The sequence below is a fragment of the Coregonus clupeaformis genome, unplaced genomic scaffold (assembly GCF_020615455.1).
Source record: "Coregonus clupeaformis isolate EN_2021a unplaced genomic scaffold, ASM2061545v1 scaf1090, whole genome shotgun sequence".
Lineage (NCBI taxonomy): Eukaryota > Metazoa > Chordata > Actinopteri > Salmoniformes > Salmonidae > Coregonus > Coregonus clupeaformis.
Genome location: NW_025534544.1, coordinates 33,033 through 55,442, shown reverse-complemented (window position 1 = coordinate 55,442; position 22,410 = coordinate 33,033). Strand labels below are relative to the sequence as shown.

The 22,410-nt window shown below is 46.9% G+C and overlaps 1 protein-coding gene across 1 annotated transcript in view; it reads right to left on the bottom strand.

Moving 5' to 3' along the window:
* The window catches only part of LOC121530815 (DNA-directed RNA polymerase III subunit RPC1), a 66,129-nt gene extending 43,944 nt beyond the window's left edge, over positions 1-22,185 (bottom strand). The window contains 12 exon segments of the mRNA XM_045217521.1: positions 505-574; positions 6,498-6,638; positions 6,926-7,067; positions 10,826-10,929; positions 12,712-12,848; positions 13,189-13,351; positions 13,673-13,912; positions 14,990-15,144; positions 15,279-15,450; positions 19,836-19,973; positions 21,245-21,380; positions 21,950-22,185. Coding sequence (XP_045073456.1) covers positions 505-574; positions 6,498-6,638; positions 6,926-7,067; positions 10,826-10,929; positions 12,712-12,848; positions 13,189-13,351; positions 13,673-13,912; positions 14,990-15,144; positions 15,279-15,450; positions 19,836-19,973; positions 21,245-21,380; positions 21,950-21,993 — 1,642 coding nt within the window. The 5' untranslated portion in view covers positions 21,994-22,185.
* Between the last annotated feature and the right edge of the window lie 225 nt (positions 22,186-22,410).

Here is a 22,410-nt window from a genome sequence, read left to right as displayed (position 1 = left end):
GTACTTTTACAAAATGTAAAAAACACTAAAAAAAATATTTTTAAAATTAAAAAAACAGCCAATCTTGAAGATTTGACATAAGCTCATCTTCCTGAATTCAGTCTCAAATGTCAAAACCAGAGTGGATAATAATGTCAGTATAAAGAATCCCATCAAGGTGTTGACTTAAGAAGAGGTAAGTGCCCCAATCTGGATAACACAAGCAAAGCAACTGCATAATAAAGATGACACAGTTTTCTTTTCAAGGCAGATGAGACCAGCTGTGACACAAATCAAATGCAATGAACAGATCGGAGCAGTCCAGGGAGACATTTTCCATCACGTTGAACACACGTCACAATGTCAGCACCTTGATCTTTTCTCCACCTAACAATGAGCCATTTGAGACACTCAATAATCCAGACGTCAAAGGCCTCAATCATCTGACAAATGAGCCATTTGATTGGCTGTCAGGCCCTGCTGCGACAAACAATGACTGCCTATTGCGTTGACACAATGGCTGACCTGTCAGAAAGTCTTGAATAGCAGCAATCAGAGGCTCTCCGTTTCTGGGGGTCACCAAGTTGGCTTTGGTCTGGAGGGACACAGAAAGAGAAATTAGAAAAGTAACGGTCAGCGTGAAAGCAGAACCTTGGCTCTGCAGGTTTAGTGTTGTTTAAACCTGGGCTTAAAGACTGAGTGACAGAGAGGAGAACTGTTGAGGTGGACTGTGGGGTGTTGTAGGTGTAGGGGTGGACTGGGGGGTGTTGTAGGTGTAGAGGTGTAGGGGTGGACTGTGGGGTGTTGTAGGTGTAGAGGTGGACTGTGGGGTGTTGTAGGTGTAGGGGTGGACTGGGGGGTGTTGTAGGTGTAGAGGTGTAGGGGTGGACTGTGGGGTGTTGTAGGTGTAGAGGTGGACTGTGGGGTGTTGTAGGTGTTGAAGGTGTAGGGGTGGACTGTGGGGTGTTGTAGGTGTTGAAGGTGTAGGGGTGGACTGTTGGGTGTTGTAGGTGTAGAGGTGGACTGTGGGGTGTTGTAGGTGTAGAGGTGGACTGTGGGGTGTTGTAGGTGTTGAAGGTGTAGGGGTGGACTGTGGGGTGTTGTAGGTGTAGAGGTGGACTGTGGGGTGTTGTAGGGGTGGACTGTGGGGTGTTGTAGGTGTAGGGGTGGACTGTGGGGTGTTGTAGGTGTAGGGGTGGACTGTGGGGTGTTGTAGGTGTAGGGGTGGACTGTGGGGTGCTGTAGGGTGGACTGTGGGGTGCTGTAGGTGTAGGGGTGGACTGTGGGGTGCTGTAGGTGTAAAGGGGTGGACTGTGGGGTGCTGTAGGTGTAGGGGTGGACTGTGGGGTGTTGTAGGGGTGGACTGTGGGGTGCTGTAGGTGTAGGGGTGGACTGTGGGGTGCTGTAGGTGTAGGGGTGGACTGTGGGGTGCTGTAGGTGTAGGGGTGGACTGTGGGGTGCTGTAGGTGTAGGGGTGGACTGTGGGGTGTTGTAGGGGTGGACTGTGGGGTGTTGTAGGTGTAGGGGTGGACTGTGGGGTGTTGTAGCGGTGGACTGTGGGGTGTTGTAGGTGTAGGGGTGGACTGTGGAGTGTTGTAGCGGTGGACTGTGGGGTGTTGTAGGGGTGGACTGTGGGGTGTTGTAGGTGTAGGGGTGGACTGTGGGGTGTTGTAGCGGTGGACTGTGGGGTGTTGTAGGTGTAGGGGTGGACTGTGGGGTGTTGTAGCGGTGGACTGTGGGGTGTTGTAGGTGTAGGGGTGGACTGTGGGGTGTTGTAGCGGTGGACTGTGGGGTGTTGTAGGTGTAGGGGTGGACTGTGGGGTGTTGAAGGTGTAGGGGTGGACTGTGGGGTGCTGTAGGGGTGGACTGTGGGGTGTTGTAGGTGTAGGGGTGGACTGTGGGGTGTTGTAGGTGTAGGGGTGGACTGTGGGGTGTTGTAGGTGTAGGGGTGGACTGTGGGGTGCTGTAGAGGTGGACTGTGGGGTGTTGTAGGTGTAGGGGTGGACTGTGGGGTGTTGTAGCGGTGGACTGTGGGGTGTTGTAGGTGTAGGGGTGGAATATGGGGTGTTGTATGGGTGGACTGAGGGGTGTTGATGGTGTAGAGGTGGACTGTGGGGTGTTGTAGGTGTTGAAGGTGTAGGGGTGGACTGTGGGGTGTTGTAGGTGTTGAAGGTGTAGGGGTGGACTGTGGGGTGTTGTAGCGGTGGACTGTGGGGTGTTGTAGGTGTAGGGGTGGACTGTGGGGTGTTGTAGCGGTGGACTGTGGTGTGTTGTAGGTGTAGAGGTGGAATATGGGGTGTTGTATGGGTGGACTGAGGGGTGTTGATGGTGTAGAGGTGGACTGTGGGGTGTTGTAGGTGTTGAAGGTGTAGGGGTGGACTGTGGGGTGTTGTAGGTGTTGAAGGTGTAGGGGTGGACTGTGGGGTGTTGTAGGTGTAGAGGTGGACTGTGGGGTGTTGTAGGTGTAGGGGTGGACTGTGGGGTGTTGTAGGGGTGGACTGTGGGGTGCTGTAGGTGTAGAGGTGGACTATGGGGTGCTGTAGGTGTAGAGGTGGACTATGGGGTGCTGTAGGTGTAGGGGTGGACTGTGGGGTGAAGTAGGTGTAGGGGTGGACTGTGGGGTGAAGAGGTAAATGCTGGCAGACTGCATGCAACTTGGACTTTCATGTAAATTATTAATTGATGTCAATGGGAGTGCTGCACATCGTGTAGGGGTGAGGCACAATGTGTAGGGGTGAGGGAACAATGTGTAGGGGTGAGGGAACAACGTGTAGGGGTGAGGGAACAACGTGTAGGGGTGAGGGAACAACGTGTAGGGGTGAGGGAACAACGTGTAGGGGTGAGGGAACAACGTGTAGGGGTGAGGGAACAACGTGTAGGGGTGAGGGAACAACGTGTAGGGGTGAGGGAACAACGTGTAGGGGTGAGGCACAACGTGTAGGGGTGAGGCACAACGTGTAGGGGTGAGGGAACAACGTGTAGGGGTGAGGGAACAACGTGTAGGGGTGAGGCACAACGTGTAGGGGTGAGGCACAACGTGTAGGGGTGAGGAACAACGTGTAGGGGTGAGGCACAACGTGTAGGGGTGAGGCACAACGTGTAGGGGTGAGGGAACAACGTGTAGGGGTGAGGGAACAACGTGTAGGGGTGAGGAACAACGTGTAGGGGTGAGGGAACAACGTGTAGGGGTGAGGGAACAACGTGTAGGGGTGAGGCACAACGTGTAGGGGTGAGGGAACAACGTGTAGGGGTGAGGGAACAACGTGTAGGGGTGAGGGAACAACGTGTAGGGGTGAGGGAACAACGTGTAGGGGTGAGGGAACAACGTGTAGGGGTGAGGCACAACGTGTAGGGGTGAGGCACAACGTGTAGGGGTGAGGGAACAACGTGTAGGGGGTGAGGCACAACGTGGTAGGGGTGAGGCACAACGTGTAGGGGTGAGGAACAACGTGTAGGGGTGAGGGAACAACGTGTAGGGGTGAGGCACAACGTGTAGGGGTGAGGAACAACGTGTAGGGGTGAGGAACAACGTGTAGGGTGAGGAACAACGTGTAGGGGTGAGGCAACAACGTGTAGGGGTGAGGCACAACGTGTAGGGGTGAGGCACAACGTGTAGGGGTGAGGCACAACGTGTAGGGGTGAGGGAACAACGTGTAGGGGTGAGGGAACAACGTGTAGGGGTGAGGGAACAACGTGTAGGGGTGAGGGAACAACGTGTAGGGTGAGGAACAACGTGTAGGGGTGAGGGAACAACGTGTAGGGGTGAGGGAACAACGTGTAGGGGTGAGGAACAACGTGTAGGGGTGAGGGAACAACGTGTAGGGGTGAGGGAACAACGTGTAGGGGTGAGGGAACAACGTAGTGTGAGGGAACAACGTGTAGGGGTGAGGGAACAACGTGTAGGGGTGAGGGAACAACGTGTAGGGTGAGGAACAACGTGTAGGGGTGAGGGAACAACGTGTAGGGGTGAGGGAACAACGTGTAGGGGTGAGGGAACAACGTGTAGGGGTGAGGGAACAACGTGTAGGGGTGAGGCACAACGTGTAGGGGTGAGGGAACAACGTGTAGGGGTGAGGGAACAACGTGTAGGGGTGAGGCACAACGTGTAGGGGTGAGGGCACAACGTGTAGGGGTGAGGGAACAACGTGTAGGGGTGAGGGAACAACGTGTAGGGGTGAGGGAACAACGTGTAGGGGTGAGGCACAACGTGTAGGGGTGAGGGAACAACGTGTAGGGGTGAGGCACAACGTGTAGGGGTGAGGAACAACGTGTAGGGGTGAGGGAACAACGTGTAGGGGTGAGGCACAACGTGTAGGGTGAGGGAACAACGTGTAGGGGTGAGGAACAACGTGTAGGGGTGAGGGAACAACGTGTAGGGGTGAGGGAACAACGTGTAGGGGTGAGGGAACAACGTGTAGGGGTGAGGAACAACGTGTAGGGGTGAGGGAACAACGTGTAGGGGGTGAGGCACAACGTGTAGGGGTGAGGCACAACGTGTAGGGGTGAGGCACAACGTGTAGGGGTGAGGGAACAACGTGTAGGGGTGAGGCACAACGTGTAGGGGTGAGGGAACAACGTGTAGGGGTGAGGCACAACGTGTAGGGGTGAGGGAACAACGTGTAGGGGTGAGGCAACAACGTGTAGGGGTGAGGACAACGTGTAGGGGTGAGGGAACAACGTGTAGGGGTGAGGGAACAACGTGTAGGGGTGAGGCACAACGTGTAGGGGTGAGGGAACAACGTGTAGGGGTGAGGCACAACGTGTAGGGGTGAGGCACAACGTGTAGGGGTGAGGCACAACGTGTAGGGGTGAGGGAACAACGTGTAGGGGTGAGGCACAACGTGTAGGGGTGAGGGAACAACGTGTAGGGGTGAGGGAACAACGTGTAGGGGTGAGGCAACAACGTGTAGGGGTGAGGCACAACGTGTAGGGGTGAGGGAACAACGTGTAGGGGTGAGGAACAACGTGTAGGGGGTGAGGGAACAACGTGTAGGGGTGAGGGAACAACGTGTAGGGGTGAGGGAACAACGTGTAGGGGTGAGGCAACAACGTGTAGGGGTGAGGGAACAACGTGTAGGGGTGAGGACAACGTGTAGGGTGAGGCAACAACGTGTAGGGGTGAGGGAACAACGTGTAGGGGTGAGGACAACGTGTAGGGGTGAGGGAACAACGTGTAGGGGTGAGGGAACAACGTGTAGGGGTGAGGGAACAACGTGTAGGGGTGAGGGAACAACGTGTAGGGGTGAGGCACAACGTGTAGGGGTGAGGGAACAACGTGTAGGGGTGAGGGAACAACGTGTAGGGGTGAGGGAACAACGTGTAGGGGTGAGGGAACAACGTGTAGGGGTGAGGGACAACGTGTAGGGGTGAGGGAACAACGTGTAGGGGTGAGGGAACAACGTGTAGGGGTGAGGGAACAACGTGTAGGGGTGAGGCACAACGTGTAGGGGTGAGGCACAACGTGTAGGGGTGAGGCACAACGTGTAGGGGTGAGGGAACAACGTGTAGGGGTGAGGGAACAACGTGTAGGGGTGAGGCAACAACGTGTAGGGGGTGAGGAACAACGTGTAGGGGTGAGGGAACAACGTGTAGGGGTGAGGAACAACGTGTAGGGGGTGAGGGAACAACGTGTAGGGGTGAGGAACAACGTGTAGGGGTGAGGAACAACGTGTAGGGGTGAGGAACAACGCAGGGTGAGGGAACAACGTAGGGGTGAGGCACAACGTGTAGGGGTGAGGCAACAACGTGTAGGGGTGAGGGAACAACGTGTAGGGGTGAGGGAACAACGTGTAGGGGGTGAGGAACAACGTGTAGGGGTGAGGAACAACGTGTAGGGGTGAGGAACAACGTGTAGGGGTGAGGCACAACGTGTAGGGGTGAGGCAACATCGTGTAGGGGTGAGGCACAACGTGTAGGGGTGAGGGAACAACGTGTAGGGGTGAGGACAACGTGTAGGGTGAGAACAACGTGTAGGGGTGAGGGAACAACGTGTAGGGGTGAGGGAACAACGTGTAGGGGTGAGGCACAACGTGTAGGGGTGAGGGAACAACGTGTAGGGGTGAGGCACAACGTGTAGGGGTGAGGGAACAACGTGTAGGGGTGAGGGAACAACGTGTAGGGGTGAGGCACAACGTGTAGGGGTGAGGGAACAACGTGTAGGGGTGAGGGAACAACGTGTAGGGGTGAGGGAACAACGTGTAGGGGTGAGGCACAACGTGTAGGGGTGAGGCACAACGTGTAGGGGTGAGGCACAACGTGTAGGGGTGAGGCACGTGTGGGTGAGGAACAACGTGTAGGGGTGAGGCACAACGTGTAGGGGTGAGGGAACAACGTGTAGGGGTGAGGGAACAACGTGTAGGGGTGAGGGAACAACGTGTAGGGGTGAGGGAACAACGTGTAGGGGTGAGGGAACAACGTGTAGGGGTGAGGGAACAACGTGTAGGGGTGAGGGAACAACGTGTAGGGGTGTGTGGTGTGCTGTAGGAGTTTAAAGGTGAAGTAGGACAGGGGATACTAACCCCCATCAGCACCAGGGCTTCAGCCTTGGCCTCCTCTGTCTGGGGAAGGTGAAGATTCATCTCGTCCCCATCAAAGTCAGCGTTGTACGGCGTGCACACACACTCGTTGAACCGGAACGTTCTGTGAGGTTTCACTTTGGCCTTTAGGACAGACAAAGATGAATACAATAAGGATTTCATTGAGGTGTGCCTGAAATAAAAGTGGACTCTCGATACATCCAAAACAGTAATAACTACATGACAAAGCAGGTATAAAACAGACAACCCTAAGACACATCACACAAAATCTCCAACTTCTGACAGGGAGGTTCTCTTCCTGACTACACGACGTTGAAATGGAGTCAGCACAGTGCATAACCTAACAGTTACCAGACGGAGGGCCAAAGTGAAGGATGGGTGTGTGATGTGGAGAGAGAGAGATCACTCACGATATGAGCCATGATGCTGAGTTTGTGTAGAGAGGGCTGTCGGTTGAAGAGGACGATGTCTCCATCGATCATGTGTCTCTCCACCACGTCTCCAAACCTCAGCTCCTGGGCCATCTTCTCTCGGTTCCCGTACTTAAGAAACCTGAAGACAAACACACACACACACACACACACACACACACACACACCAGGAATACTCTTAGATCGGATACAGTGACTTGCGAAAGTATTCACCCCCCCTTGGCATTTTTCCTATTTTGTTGCCTTACAACCTGGAATTAAAATGGATTTTTTGGGGGGGTTTGTATCATTTGATTTACACAACATGCCTACCACTTTCAAGATGAAAAATATTTTTTCTTGTGAAACAAACAACAAATAAGACAAAAAAAAACAGAAAACTTGAGTGTGGAATAACTATTCAAGAATTTCCCTGTATTTAGCGGCATCCATCATTCCTTCAATTCTGACCTGTTTCCCAGTCCCTGCCGATGAAAAACATCCCCAAAGCATGATGCTGCCATGGATGGTGTTCTCGGGGTGATGAGAGGTGTTGGGTTTGCGCCAGACATTTTTCTTGATGGCCAAAAAGCTCAATTTGAGTCTCATCTGACCAGAGAACCTTATTCCATATGTTTGGGGAGTCTCCCACATGACTTTTGGCGAACACCAAACTTGTTTGCTTATTTTTTTCTTTAGGCAATGGCTTTTTTATGGCCACTCTTCCGTAAAGCCCAGCTCTGTGGAGTGTACGGCTTAAAGTGGTCCTATGGACAGATACTCCAATCTCCGCTGTGGAGCTTTGCAGCTCCTTCAGGGTTATCTTTGGTCTCTTTGTTGCCTCTCTGATTAATGCCCTCCTTGCCTGGTCTGTGAGTTATGGTGGGCAGCCCTCTCTTGGCAGGTTTGTTGTGGTGCCATATTCTTTCCATTTTTTAATAATGGTTTTAATGGTGCTCCGTGGGATGTTCAAAGTTTCTGATATTTTGTTATAACCCAACCCTGATCTGTACTTCTCCACAACTTTGTCCCTGACCTGTTTGGAGAGCTCCTTGGTCTTCATGGTGCTGCTTGCTTGGTGGTGCCCCTTGCTTAGTGGTGTTGCAGACTCTGGGGCCTTTCAGAACAGGTGTATATACACTGAGATCATGTGACACTTAGATCACACACAGGTGGACTTTATTTAACTAATTATGTGACTTCTGAAGGTAATTGGTTGCACCAGATTTTATTTAGGGGCTTCATAGCAAAGGGTGCGAATACGCACCACTTTTCCGTTATTTTTGTCTTAAATTTTTTGAAACAAGTAATTTTTTAAATTTCACTTCACCAATTTGAACTATTTTGTGTATGTCCATTACATGAAATCCAAATAAAAATCCATTTAAATTACAGGTTGTAATGCAACAAAATAGGTAAAGCGCCAAGGGGGATGAATACTTTTGCAAGGTACTGTACACCTAAACATGGTTTCATACAAAGTTTAGATCTAGGCCTATAACCACAGTTTAAGTTTAGATCTAGGCCTATAACCACAGTTTAAGTTTAGATCTAGGCCTATAACCACAGTTTAAGTTTAGATCTAGGCCTATAACCACAGTTTAAGTTTAGATGTAGGCCTATAACCACAGTTTAAGTTTAGATCTAGGCCTATAACCACAGTTTAAGTTTAGATCTAGGCCTATAACCACAGTTTAAGTTTAGATCTAGGCCTATAACCACAGTTTAAGTTTAAATGTAGATCTATAACCAAAAGGATGGCGGACCCAACCAACAACCAAATGATTGTGATATGTGGTTGTTTTACCTCATTTAGTGGACACTGGATAAGAGCATCTATTAAAGATATGTGGTTGTTTTACCATCCCTTTTCTACTTCCTCGGTCAATGAACCAGGGTCCAGGACACCGAGACATTCAACTGGTATCCACCAGTTCATCTGACTGAGGAAGCAGATAAAGGGCCTCAAGCCCAATAGGCTGAGAGAGGATGGACTGAGGGCTTGTAGGCCTGTTTTAAGGCAGGTCCTCACCAGACATCACCGGCAACAACGTCGCCTATGGGCACAAACCCACCGTCGCTGGACCAGACAGGACTGGCAAAAAGTGCTCTTCACTGGGCGGCAGGTAGCTTAGTAGTTAAGAGCGTTGTGCCAGTAACCGAAAGGTCGCTGGTTCTAATCCCAGAGCCAACTAGGTGAAAAATCTGTCGATGTGCGCTCTGGATAAGAGCGTCTGCTAAATGACTAAAATGTAAAATGTAAATGTAAGCCAAAATCCCCAAAGTATCCCTTTAAATGACTAAAATGTATCAAAAGAAAGAAAGTTACAGTATATAAACTCAGCAAAAAAAGAAATGTCCCCTTTTCAGGACCCTGTCTTTCAATGATAATTTGTAAAAATCCAAATAACTTCTCAGATCTTCATTGTAAAGGGTTTAAACACTGTTTCCCATGCTTGTTCAATTAACCATAAACACTTAAATGAACATGCACCTGTGGAACGGTCGTTGAGACACTAACAGCTTACAGACGGTAGGCAATTAAGGTCACAGTTATGAAAACTTAGGACACTAAAGAGGCCTTTCTACTGACTCTGAAAAACAGGGTCCCTGCTCATCTGCGTGAACGTGCCTTAGGCATGCTGCAAGGAGGCATGAGGACTGCAGATGTGGCCAGGGCAATAAATTGTAATGTCCGTACTGTGAGACGCCTAAGACAGCGCTACAGGGAGACAGGATGGACAGCTGATCGTCCTCGCAGTGGCAGACCACGTTTAACAACACCTGCACAGGATCGGTACATCTGAACATCACACCTGTGGGACAGGTACAGGATGGCAACAACAACTGCCCGAGTTACACCAGGAACGCACAATCCCTCCATCAGTGCTCAGACTGTCCGCAATAGGCTGAGAGAGGCTGGACTGAGGGCTTATAGGCCTGTTGTAAGGCAGGTCCTCACGGTTTTGTCTCACCAGGGGTGATGGTCGGATTCGCATTTATCGTCGAAGGAATGAGCGTTACACCGAGGCCTGTACTCTGGAGCGGGATCGATTTGGAGGTGGAGGGTCCGTCATGGTCTGGGGCGGTGTGTCACAGCATCATCGGACTGAGCTTGTTGTCATTGCAGGCAATCTCAACGCTGTGCGTTACAGGGAAGACATCCTCCTCCCTCATGTGGTACCCTTCCTGCAGGCTCATCCTGACATGACCCTCCAGCATGACAATGCCACCAGCCATACTGCTCGTTCTGTGCATGATTTCCTGCAAGACAGGAATGTCAGTGTTCTGCCAAGGCCAGCGAAGAGCCCGGATCTCAATCCCATTGAGCACGTCTGGGATCTGTTGGATCGGAGGGTGAGGGCTAGGGCCATTCCCCCCAGAAATGTCCGGGAACTTGCAGGTGCCTTGGTGGAAGAGTGGGGTAACATCTCACAGCAAGAACTGGCAAATCTGGTGCAGTCCATGAGGAGGAGATGCACTGTAGTACTTAATGCAGCTGGTGGCCACACCAGATACTGACTGTTACTTTTGATTTTGACCCCCCCCCCCCCTCCCCCCTCCCCCCTTTGTTCAGGGACACATTATTCCATTTCTGTTAGTCACATGTCTGTGGAACTTGTTCAGTTTATGTCTCAGTTGTTGAATCTTGTTATGTTCATACAAATATTTACACATGTTAAGTTTGCTGAAAATAAACGCAGTTGACAGTGAGAGGATGTTTCTTTTTTTTGCTGAGTTTATATATATATATATATATATATATATATATGCTTTCAACAATTCAATGGGTAAACCTAACCAACGTTTTGGCAGGTAGTGCCTTCTTCAACATTTTGGGTTGTAGGTCAAGCTCATGCTTTTTAAAATGACCAACATGTCAAATATAACTGTCCTCACCTTTTCATCTGGGTGTGTCGTTGCTGGATGAAGTTGGCTCCAGGGTGGACCTCCGGACCGCTACGCACCAGCTTCCTCAGCATCTCCAAGTTGGCCTTGTTCACCTGGGGGAACAACAAGTTAGAGGTCTCAGGGCATACAACAGGACCCCCACAGATGGGGTATTTACAATAGTGTACTGTGCATGTTACTTCTTAATGGTAAGCTGGCTAGAAAAGGCCCTCAACCTCCCCTGTGATCCATCATGATTTGTAAAGCATCTATGTAGCGCTTATGAACAATTGATGTATTCTTATTAGGACTGTCAAATGATTAAAATAATTAAAATCGAGTTAATGGAATTAGTTCATCGCGACTCACCGCAATTTGGCCTTAAATTTGAAAAAACCCCATTAAAAAGCAGTGCATTGAGTTACTTTGTTTTGATTGTAAAGGAAAGAAATCCAAAATAATCTGTATCAAAATGTTTTAATGGCATTTTCACCATAAACAACACAAAAGTCACTGTAACATGCAGCTATTAATGCTCCCAGTGGTTAAGTAGAAGTACTTCCTCTTATCAATATTCTGGAAGTTTAACACTTAGTTAAAGCTTCAGGCGTTCTATAGGAGTGTTCTCCCAATTTCTGATTGGAGGGTTGGACTATAGGAAAAAAAGAACTAGCTCTATGGATACATAGAACAAAGGGCTTTGGAACCTGTCCAACAACGTTCTGACTTCCACAGAAGACAATAACAACAGGTCAGCCAGGTCTGAGGTCATTGAATCTACCCTAGGACACTGATCCATGTTCTTCAACATGTCAAATATAATACAGCTTTAAGATCTACCCTAGGACACTGATCCATGTTCTTCAACATGTCAAATATAATACAGCTTTAAGATCTACCCTAGGACACTGATCCATGTTCTTCAACATGTCAAATATAATACAGCTTTAAGATCTACCCTAGGACACTGATCCATGTTCTTCAACATGTCAAATATAATACAGCTTTAAGATCTACCCTAGGACACTGATCCATGTTCTTCAACATGTCAAATATAACACAGCTTTAAGATCTACCCTAGGACACTGATCCATGTGCTTCAACATGAACTTGTCACAAGCTGCTGCTACTAGAATTGGGATCATTAAACATTTTGGCCTGAGAACTACAACAGAAACAGTAGTTAAATTAATGGATGTCTGGCTCTGATTGAAATCATTGTGGAAAGTTAGTTGAATCAAGAGGCATTCAGCCATGGCATTGTAGCGGCAGGTAGCTTTAGTGGTTAAGAGCGTTGTGCCAGTAACCGAAAGGTCGCTGGTTCTAATCCCCGAGCCGACTAGGTGAAAAATCTGTCGATGTGCCCTTGAGCAAGGCACTTAACCCTAATTGCTCCTGTAAGTCGCTCTGGATAAGAGCGGTCTGCTAAATGACTAAAAATGTAAAAAAAATAAAAAATGTAAACATTATTTTGACTAGCTGGCTAACGTTAGTATAACTAGTTTGATACTTCTGTACAAATGATGTTTTTGCTGTTATCTAAAGAAAGGCCTGGGAATGTGTTTACGGTAGGACTTTCTGTTGGGTTTCCTTCAAAACGGTCGCTCAAAGCTGCGTGCATAGAGCACCACAATAGAGACAGGCAGCGCTACTGAGACCGAGCGCAGACTGACTGTTCACCGCACAGAGCGTGTTGTGCTTAAAAGGGTACGTGCTGAAACACGTGCGCTTAAAAGGGTCCGTGCGGCAAAGAAACGGAGAAGCGATTAAAAGCGTCAAAGAAATTAACAGCATTAAAAAAGTTGCGCCTTAACACGTTAACGTAGACAGCCTTAATTCTTATAAAGCCTTTATACGTTTTAGTTAGTTTAAAGTGTGACCAATAGGAGTCTGACCTTCTCTGGATAGGTCAGGATCTTGGCTACGTGTACAGGGACCGCCACCTCATCGATCCGCAGGTTGGGGTCCGGAGAGATGACCGTTCTCCCAGAGAAATCCACTCTTTTCCCCGAGAGGTTTCCACGGAATCGCCCTGAGAGAGACGCCACAAAGTATCACTAACTTAGTGGTTCCAAATTCTTATCAATCCAAGGCAGCAGTGGAGAACAACATTCCACTGTATACTTTGTGATTAAATGGCTCTACAATCAATTAGGACACTTTCTGTTTCTGAGTCAGCTGTGTAAATAAACTAAATCCACAGAAAAAAATAGATTCAATTGTTTATAACAAAAAGACATGACATTGAGGAATTCAGTGTCAACTATCAATAATAAGATGGTGAGAGTGACCACAGAACTAGAAATCAGAACAGACAACAGGTAACAATTAAATCATTAGAATAGAAATCACTCCATTTCTACAAGCGAGACCTTGTTTGCCCTTGAGTCTCTGAACGAAGCCTCTGGTCCACTTCTTAGGGGCCATGTTGAGGGGGATGCCAGAGAGCTCACTGTTGATGTAGAGAGCACATTGCAGCTGGAGGAAGTCCCAGTCCTCCATGATCATCTGGGTCTTGGCCCCTGACATACGGTGCTGTGGGACAGCATGGGAGGAGGGCAGATCAATTCATTTATCATTCATTAGACAACAACACAATAACTGCAACAAATCACCTTTCTGTCTTGTGTTATTACTTTCATAAAAAAAGGCCCAGGAGGTTTTCCTGAGCTGACCAACTAGTTAGTAATAGCCTACTAGGGCCCGGTCAGTTCCTGGAAAAACTCCCGGCCCTATTCATAAAACAATTAAATCACAAATTCATCGACACTTCCTGCTACCCTCCCAATCCCATGATACCCACATTCTCGATGACATCATACATGACTAAAATGTAAAAAAACGTAATGTACCCACCTTCTTGATGACGTCATTGAGGAAGATGATCTCTGTGAGCTTCATGGTGAGGTCATCCTCATTAGTACCTGCCTTGAGGTCTGAGATGACAGAGGGGCGGATGCAGAGTGGAGGTACCAGCAGACGAGTGAGGATGAGGTCTGCAGGCTTCCCCGCCTCAGGGTTCATCAGGAGCAGGGGAATGTCCTCCGCTGGAATCCTCTTGAACAGGTTCAACACCACCAGAGGACTCAGGTTCTCCTGGAAACCACAGGACCTGAAGGTCAATCAGTCAGCATTTAAAACCTTAAAGGGCCAGTTTCGTATATTAACCACAGAGACTCATTTCTGATCGATCCAGTCACATTAAAACCTTAAAGGGCCAGTTTCCCGGATATAGACAGACTAATTTTGAAGAGGTTCAACACCACCAGAGGACTCAGGTTCTCCGTCGGGGTGAAGGACATGATCCGTACGTTTTTAAAACCTGTGTGGTCCTGTGTGGCCCAGTTGGTAAGAAGAGTGTGGCTCTAGTCATACCAAGGTTGTGGGTTCAATTCCGACAAGTTTCCCATATACTAACCCCGTATGAACTCTGTACAGTAAGTCGCTGCTAAGTGAAAACTATACAAAGCAAACCATTAAAATCCTCATATGACCTCTAGAAAGTAGACATGCAAACTGTTAGAAGTTGCCATAGTTGCCTTCAACGTGACTCACCTGAGCCCTGCTGAGCAAGCCATAGTTGCCTTCAATGTGACTCACCTGAGCCCTGCTGAGCAAGCCATAGTTGCCTTCAACGTGACTCACCTGAGCCCTGCTGAGCAAGCCATAGTTGCCTTCAACGTGACTCACCTGAGCCCTGCTGAGCAAGCCATAGTTGCTTTCAACGTGACTCACCTGAGCAAGCCCTAGTTGCCTTCAACGTGACTCACCTGAGCCCTGCTGAGCAAGCCCTAGTTGCCTTCATCGTGACTCACCTGAGCCCTGTTGAGCAAGCCCTAGTTGCCTTCAACGTGACTCACCTGAGCCCTGTTGAGCAAGCCCTAGTTGCCTTCAACGTGACTCACCTGAGCTGCTGAGCAAGCCCTAGTTGCCTTCAATGTGACTCACCTGAGCCCTGTTGAGCAAGCCCTAGTTGCCTTCATCGTGACTCACCTGAGCCCTGTTGAGCAAGCCCTAGTTGCCTTCATCGTGACTCACCTGAGCCCTGTTGAGCAAGCCCTAGTTGCCTTCATCGTGACTCACCTGAGCCCTGTTGAGCAAGCCCTAGTTGCCTTCATCGTGACTCACCTGAGCCCTGTTGAGCAAGCCCTAGTTGCCTTCAACGTGACTCACCTGAGCCCTGTTGAGCAAGCCCTCCACTTCTTTGTTGTGTTCTATTGCGATATCGAAGGAGTTGAGAAAGTCAGATACTACAGCGTCCACCACTTTCTTGGTTGTCTTGTATTTCTCGTGGAGGATCTTCAGCAGGCCACACTTCTTCACCAGTCCTGTTAAAAGAGTAGAACGAAGATAGCATCAGTCACTCCAACCACCACCTGGGCTATGCTTTCAACTCAACTAAACCCAACTCAATTCAAATACAACTTAACAATATGTCAATATCCAACCTCAAACAGTCTACCATTTAACGTGGAGCAATTGAGACACAATGTCCTTTTGCGGCATTTGTCGGATATCTTCTTCTTCAGTCCTCGTTTCTGGAGGTACGCTAGGCCTGGCCTCTTCAACACATCCATGAACTGTAGCTTCTCCTCTTTGGTCAGCATGATGTGAGAACACGTCTTACAGATCATCTGGAGGGATACAACAAGCACATTATGTTATAATGGAACAACATGAACAACAATCACATGATGTTATAATGGAACAACATGAACAACAATCACATTGGGTCTTTCTCAATTTGCATACTACCGTGCTCCACACACTCATGCTCCAAGTGTATTCTCTTGAGTACGTTCTTGTGAGGACGAGAGTGTGGAGAACACATAAAACATTACATTTGAGAAGCACTCGCACTCCCCCTAATGTATTACCTCACGCTGCATCTCCCCATTCACTGAACCTTCTCCCAGCCAGGACAATGGCAATAATAGAGACCAAACAAGATATACACAAAGCAAACGTTTTCCTTCATAATTATCAGCTAGATATGTGAATCGTTGTAATCTAGCTAGCCAGCTAGTTAAACAGGCAAAAATGACCTAAAACCAATGTTATCCAAGGTAGATGTCAATTCTTCGTGGATAGCTAGCTAACAATTCTTCATGTCTATCTGGCTAGCTAAAAGGTCTAGTAGGTAGCCAGTTAACCCTATTGACTTACTATGGGCTTGTTGGCTGGTAACCATGCCAAAATTAACACAGCATGTATTTATTAACGTATCATGTCAGGCAACATATGAGACGTGGATAGGAAACATGTCTTTCTAAAGTCAGAGTGTATTTTCTCTCGCTTCAGCTCAAATAATGGCCACCATTGATTTCAAGAAAATGTGCATCCTTTTTTTTTTTTTACATGGTTGCGTCATACTTCTTTGCATACTTTCCGTTGAAGCTTGCATCGATGCAATGCTTCAAAATATGTACAAACGGAGTATGCATTCGAGAAGTGCCCTCCGTGCTCCGTTTCACATACTTTGATTTGGACTCATACTCCGACCCTCCCGTGCTTGGAGCACGGTAGTATGCATTTTGAGAAACACCCATGATGTTATAATGCGCCAACTTGAACAACAACCACATGATGTTATGATGGGCCAGCTTGAACAACAACCACATGATGTTATGATGGGCCAGCTTGAACAACAACCACATGATGTTATGATGGGCCAGCTTGAACAACAACCACATGATGTTATGATGCGCCAACTTGAACAACAACCACATGATGTTATGATGGGCTAACTTGAACAACAACCACATGATGTTATGATGGGCCAGCTTGAACAACAACCACATGATGTTATGATGGGCCAGCTTGAACAACAACCACATGATGTTATGATGGGCCAGCTTGAACAACAACCACATGATGTTATGATGGGCCAGCTTGAACAACAACCACATGATGTTATGATGGGCCAGCTTGAACAACAATCACATGATGTTATGATGGGCCAGCTTGAACAACAACCACATGATGTTATGATGGGCCAGCTTGAACAACAACCACATGATGTTATGATGGGCCAGCTTGAACAACAATCACATGATGTTATGATGGGCTAGCTTGAACAACAACCACATGATGTTATGATGGGCCAGCTTGAACAACAATCACATTATGTTATGATGGGCCAGCTTGAACAACAATCACATGATGTTACGATGGGCCAGCTTGAACAACAACCACATGATGTTATGATGGGCCAGCTTGAACAACAACCACATGATGTTATGATGGGCCAGCTTGAACAACAATCACATGATGTTATGATGGGCTAGCTTGAACAACAATCACATGATGTTATGATGGGCCAGCTTGAACAACAATCACATGATGTTATGATGGGCCAGCTTGAACAACAATCACATGATGTTATAATGCGCCAACTTGAACAACAATCACATATCAAAAGAGTCAAAGAAGTAACTATGATAATTGAAGGATGATCAAGGTTGTGATGTAGGCTACTCAGAGTGCAGTCCAGTAATGTCATATTTAGTTTGCTACATTGTAGAGAGAGAGACAGAGAGAAGATAAATATATATACAGGTAACTGCCGAAATAAAGTAAACATCAACATAAAGTGGGCGTTGGGCGACCACGAGCCGCCAGAACAGCTTCCCCTTGGCGTTGATTCTACAAGTGTCTGGAACTCAATTAGAGGGATGCAACACCATTCTTCCACCAGAAATTCTATAATTTGGTGTTTTGTTGATGGTTGTGGAAAACGCTGTCTCAAGCGCCGCTCCAGAATCTCCCATAAGTGTTAACGTGGGCAGCGATCTGCTGACTGAGACATCCACACACCCCTTTAAACCCAATATGCTCCTTTGAGACCCCCTCTTTCAATATCACTGAGATCTCTTCTTCTAGCCATGGTAGCCAAAATAATGGGCAACTGAGCATTTTTGTACATGACCCTAAGCATGATGGGATGTTAATTGTTTAATTAACTCAGGAACAACACCTGTGTGGAAGCACCTGCTTTCTAGCCTACATTGCATCCCTCATTTACTCAAGTCTTTCCTTTATTTTGTCAGTTACCGGTATGTATATATATGCATGTACACTACCAGTCAAAAGTTTGGACACACCTACTCATTCAAGGGTTTTTCTTAATTTTTACTATTTTTACATTGTAGAATAATAGTGAAGACATCAAAACTATGAAATAACACATATGGAATCATGTAGTAACCAAAAAAGTGTTAAACAAATCAAAATATATTTTATATTTGAGATTCTTCAAATAGCCACCCTTTGCCTTGATGACAGCTTTGCACTCTCTTGGCATTCTCTCAATCAGCTTCATGAGATAGTCACCTGGAATGCATTTCAATTAACAGGTGGGCCTTCTTAAAAGTTAATTTGTGGAATTTCTTTCCTTTTTAATGTGTTTGAGCCAATCAGTTGTGTTGTGACAAGGTAAGGGGGGGGGGGTATACAGAAGATAGCCCTATTTGGTAAAATACCAAGTCCATATTATGGCAAGAACAGCTAAAATAAGCTGACAGTCCATCGTTACTTTAAGACATGAAGGTCAGTCAATATGGAAAATGTCAAGAACTTTGAACGTTTCTTCAAGTGCAGTCACAAAAACCATAAAGTGCTATGATGAAACTGGCTCTCATGAGGACCGCCACAGGAATGGAAGACCCAGAGTTACCTCTGCTGCAGAGGATAAGTTCATTAGAGTTACCAGCCTCAGAAATTGCAGCCCAAATAAATGCTTCACAGAGTTCAAGTAACAGACACATCTCAACATCAACTGTTCAGAGGGGACTGTGTGAATCAGGCCTTCATGGTCGAATTGCTGCAAAGAAACCACTACTAAAGGACACCAATAAGAAGAGACCTGCTTGGGCCAAGAAACATGAGCAATGGACATTAGACCAGTGGAAATTTGTCCTTTGGTCTAGAGTCCAAATTTGAGATTTTTTGTTCCAACCGCCGTGTCTTTGTGAGACGCGGTGTGGGTGAACGGATCATCTCCACATGTGTATTTCCCACCGTGAAGCATGGAGGAGGAGGTGTTATTGTGTGGGGGTGCTTTGCTGGTGACACTGTCTGTGATTTATTTGGAATTCAAGGCACACTACACCATCCCATCTGGTTTGGGCTTAGTTGGACTATCATTTGTTTTTCAACAGGACAATGACCCAACACACCTCCAGGCTGTGTAAGGGCTACTTTAAGAAGGAGAGTGATGGAGTGCTGCATCAGATGACCTGGCCACCACAATCCCCGACCTCAAACCAATTGAGATGGTTTGGGACGAGTTGGACGGCAGAGTGAAGGAAAAGCAGTCAACAAGTGCTCATCATATGTGGGAACTCCTTCAAGACTGTTAGAAAAGCATTCCAGGTGAAGCTGGTTGAGAGAATGCCAAGAGTGTGCAAAGCTGTCATCAAGGCAAAGGGAAGCTATTTGAAGAATCTCAAATATAAAATATATTTTGATTTGTTTAACACTTTTTTAGTTACTACATGATTCCATACGTGTTATTTCATAGTTTTGATGTCTTCACTATTATTCTACAATGTAGCCCCCCGTGTAGCTCAGTTGGTAGAGCATGGCATTTGCAACGCCAGGGTTGTGGGTTCGATTCCCACGGGGGGCCAGTATGAAAATGTATGCACTCACTAACTCTGGATAAGAGCGTCTGCTAAATGACTAAAATGTAAAAAATAGTAAAAATAAAGAAAAACCCTGGAATGAGTAGGTGTGTCCAAACTTTTGACTGATAGTGTGTGTGTGTGTATGTGTGTGTTGTGTATGTATGTATGTGTGTATATATATATGTATGTGTGTATGTATATATATATATATGTATGTGTATATATATATATAGATATAGTATAGATAGTATATATATATATATAGATAGATAGATAGATAGATAGATAGATAGATAGATAGATAGATAGATAGATAGATAGATAGATAGATAGATAGATAGATAGAGAGAGAGAGAGAGAGAGAGAGAGAGAGAGAGAGAGAGTGAACTTACCTGTAGGATTCCAATGATGGCTTTGAAATAGCCCACATGAAAACAGGGCATCTCCAGGTCCAGATATCCATAGTGTCCCAGACAGTCAGCCAGGTTCTTCCCACACGTCTCACATGGACGATCCTTCTCACTGGTGCCCTGGAATATAACATGACAGTTGGGTCAAAACAACCAATACACTTGGGACAGTTTCCCAGCACCACTTTAAAGCACTTTGAGCATGCTTTTTAGTACAGGGTGAGGCTTGATCTTGTTCAGAGAAACCAGCCCTGGATTCTTGTAGAAAGTGTGTGTGTGTGTGTGTGTGTGTGTGTGTGTGTGTGTGTGTGTGTGTGTGTGTGTGTGTGTGTGTATACATGCGTGTGTTGTCAGTACATACCATGCGATGGTTTAGCTAGCAGATTCTAACGCGCCAATGTGATGCTCCATTAGCCGTTACAGGATAGGTACTATTTGGCGTAGCCATCAGATTCCCACCCTACCGTTACGCTTGTGGACACAGACATTTTAAAAGATTTCAAGTTAATGGAAAATTCCACCCAAAAACGATCTTTCGGTATTTGTTTCATTAGTCCATTGTTGATATAGTACCAAAATGTTTTGCATGTCAGCAGTCAAGTTTTCAAGACATATAACTTTCAAAATACTTTCAGAAAGTCTTGAACTTGATTGCTGACATGCATTTTGGGACTAGATCAACAATGGACAAATAAAAAAAATACCAAAATATTGTTTTTTAGGTGGGGTTTTCCTTTAAGGTTGGTTGAATTCTCTGTGCTATGCCAAACATAGCCAGCAGATTCCGACCCTACCGTTACGCTTGTTTACACTGAGCTGCACTGGGGTCGGAACGCAATCATGGTTTAATTAAGACACCTCGGAGCTGGCGCGGGATATGAGTCGGAAAACTTACCTCAATGCAGGGAGGGCATGTGCCACTGTACTACACATTTTACCTATATCCAAACTGATACACCGAGAAGACTGAAATACTGCTAATTCGTCCTCATGCTAGCTAGCAGTAGCCACCGCCGCCATTTTGGAATGGCAGTGTAAGCCAATCAGCTCCTTTGTTGTTCTACGTGACATGCCATTCCATAATGGCTACTGCTACCTAGCATGAGAAGACGAAAAGGGCATTTTTCCGGGAAAATTCTGCAGTATTTCAGTCTTCTCCATGTATCAGTTTGGATATATACAAAATGTGGAGTACAGTGGCACATCCCATCCCTGCATTGAGGTGTGTGAGTGTTGTCAGTACGTACCATGTGATGGCCCAGTACTCCATATAGGGTGTTGTGTGTATGTACGCGTGTATGCGTACGAATGTGTTAGCCCCACCATGCGATGGTCCAGTACTCCGTATGGTAGCGGGGTATGGCTGGTGTCCTGGCTGTACAGGTTCTTACCATGCGATGGTCCAGTACTCCGTATGGTAGAGGGGTATGGCTGGTGTCCTGGCTGTACAGGTTCTTACTGACCACCTGGATATGAGCCTGCTGTCTCATCTGCTCAGCCGACTTCATCCCAAAACAGATGTGGCTTCTGTTTACATAGAGATAGACGGAATTGACAGCCAACTCAGCATAGGGGAAAATTAGACACTGGCTAGTATGTCAACTAGCAAATAGGTCCTACCCAAGCAAGAACTGCCTATGATAACAAGCTATAGTTTAGGGGTCAATTGGGAGTCATTTGTAATGTATGGTCAGCATTGCTATATGTCTACATGAGGCTACTTCATACTTGATTGGAATGCAGATTCCTCTCTACACCTCGTGCTTTATCACTACGTACTTAGCAAGAGTGTCAGTGATCATGGCAAGATGAGTTCGATATACTACCACTATTAGCCAGGTGGGGATGTGATGTGTTATGATTGTATGTTTAGCTAGCTAGCTATCTAAACTGGTTACCACCAGCATTGCTGACCCTGTTCAATCAATGATGCAATTGCAAAAAGCTAGCTAGCTATGAAAGCAAGCTCATGTGACAAATTGCAAGCGGCTTTACGTAGTTATTTACAAACAATACTCATAGCTAGAGGACTGGGGAAATATTTATGGATAGTGGCTAGCAGTGAAGCAGCAAGCTAGCTAACTGGACATACTTACATTTTTTTGGCCACATCAGTCTCTCTAAACTGCTCTTTCACCATCGTGACTGCTGTTTGCCCCCGCCAACCTCCGGCAGAAATACAGATCTAGGATAAGATCCCGTACATAAAACTGTTATTTTCTACACTGTCGTTCACACTAAACTTCACATACAGTCATCACACTGTCACTTGTCGTTCCCAATTCCCATGTTGTAGCTAGAAACGCTGCCACGGCAATGTGATTACACGTGAACCATGAACTCATATGACAACGACATGCACACATCCGGTTCAAGAGCGCTCCATGAAGGAGGTTATCCATCAGCCACTGCCCTCCAGTGGACGACATAATTATTACATAAACACTGAGGAAACAGGTGCAGAAATACTTTTCCACTAGATGTCACTCGTAGCTACATGGATAAACAGATAGGCTACTGCATGTTCCTTGTAGAATAGCCTAAATATGTCTGAAAA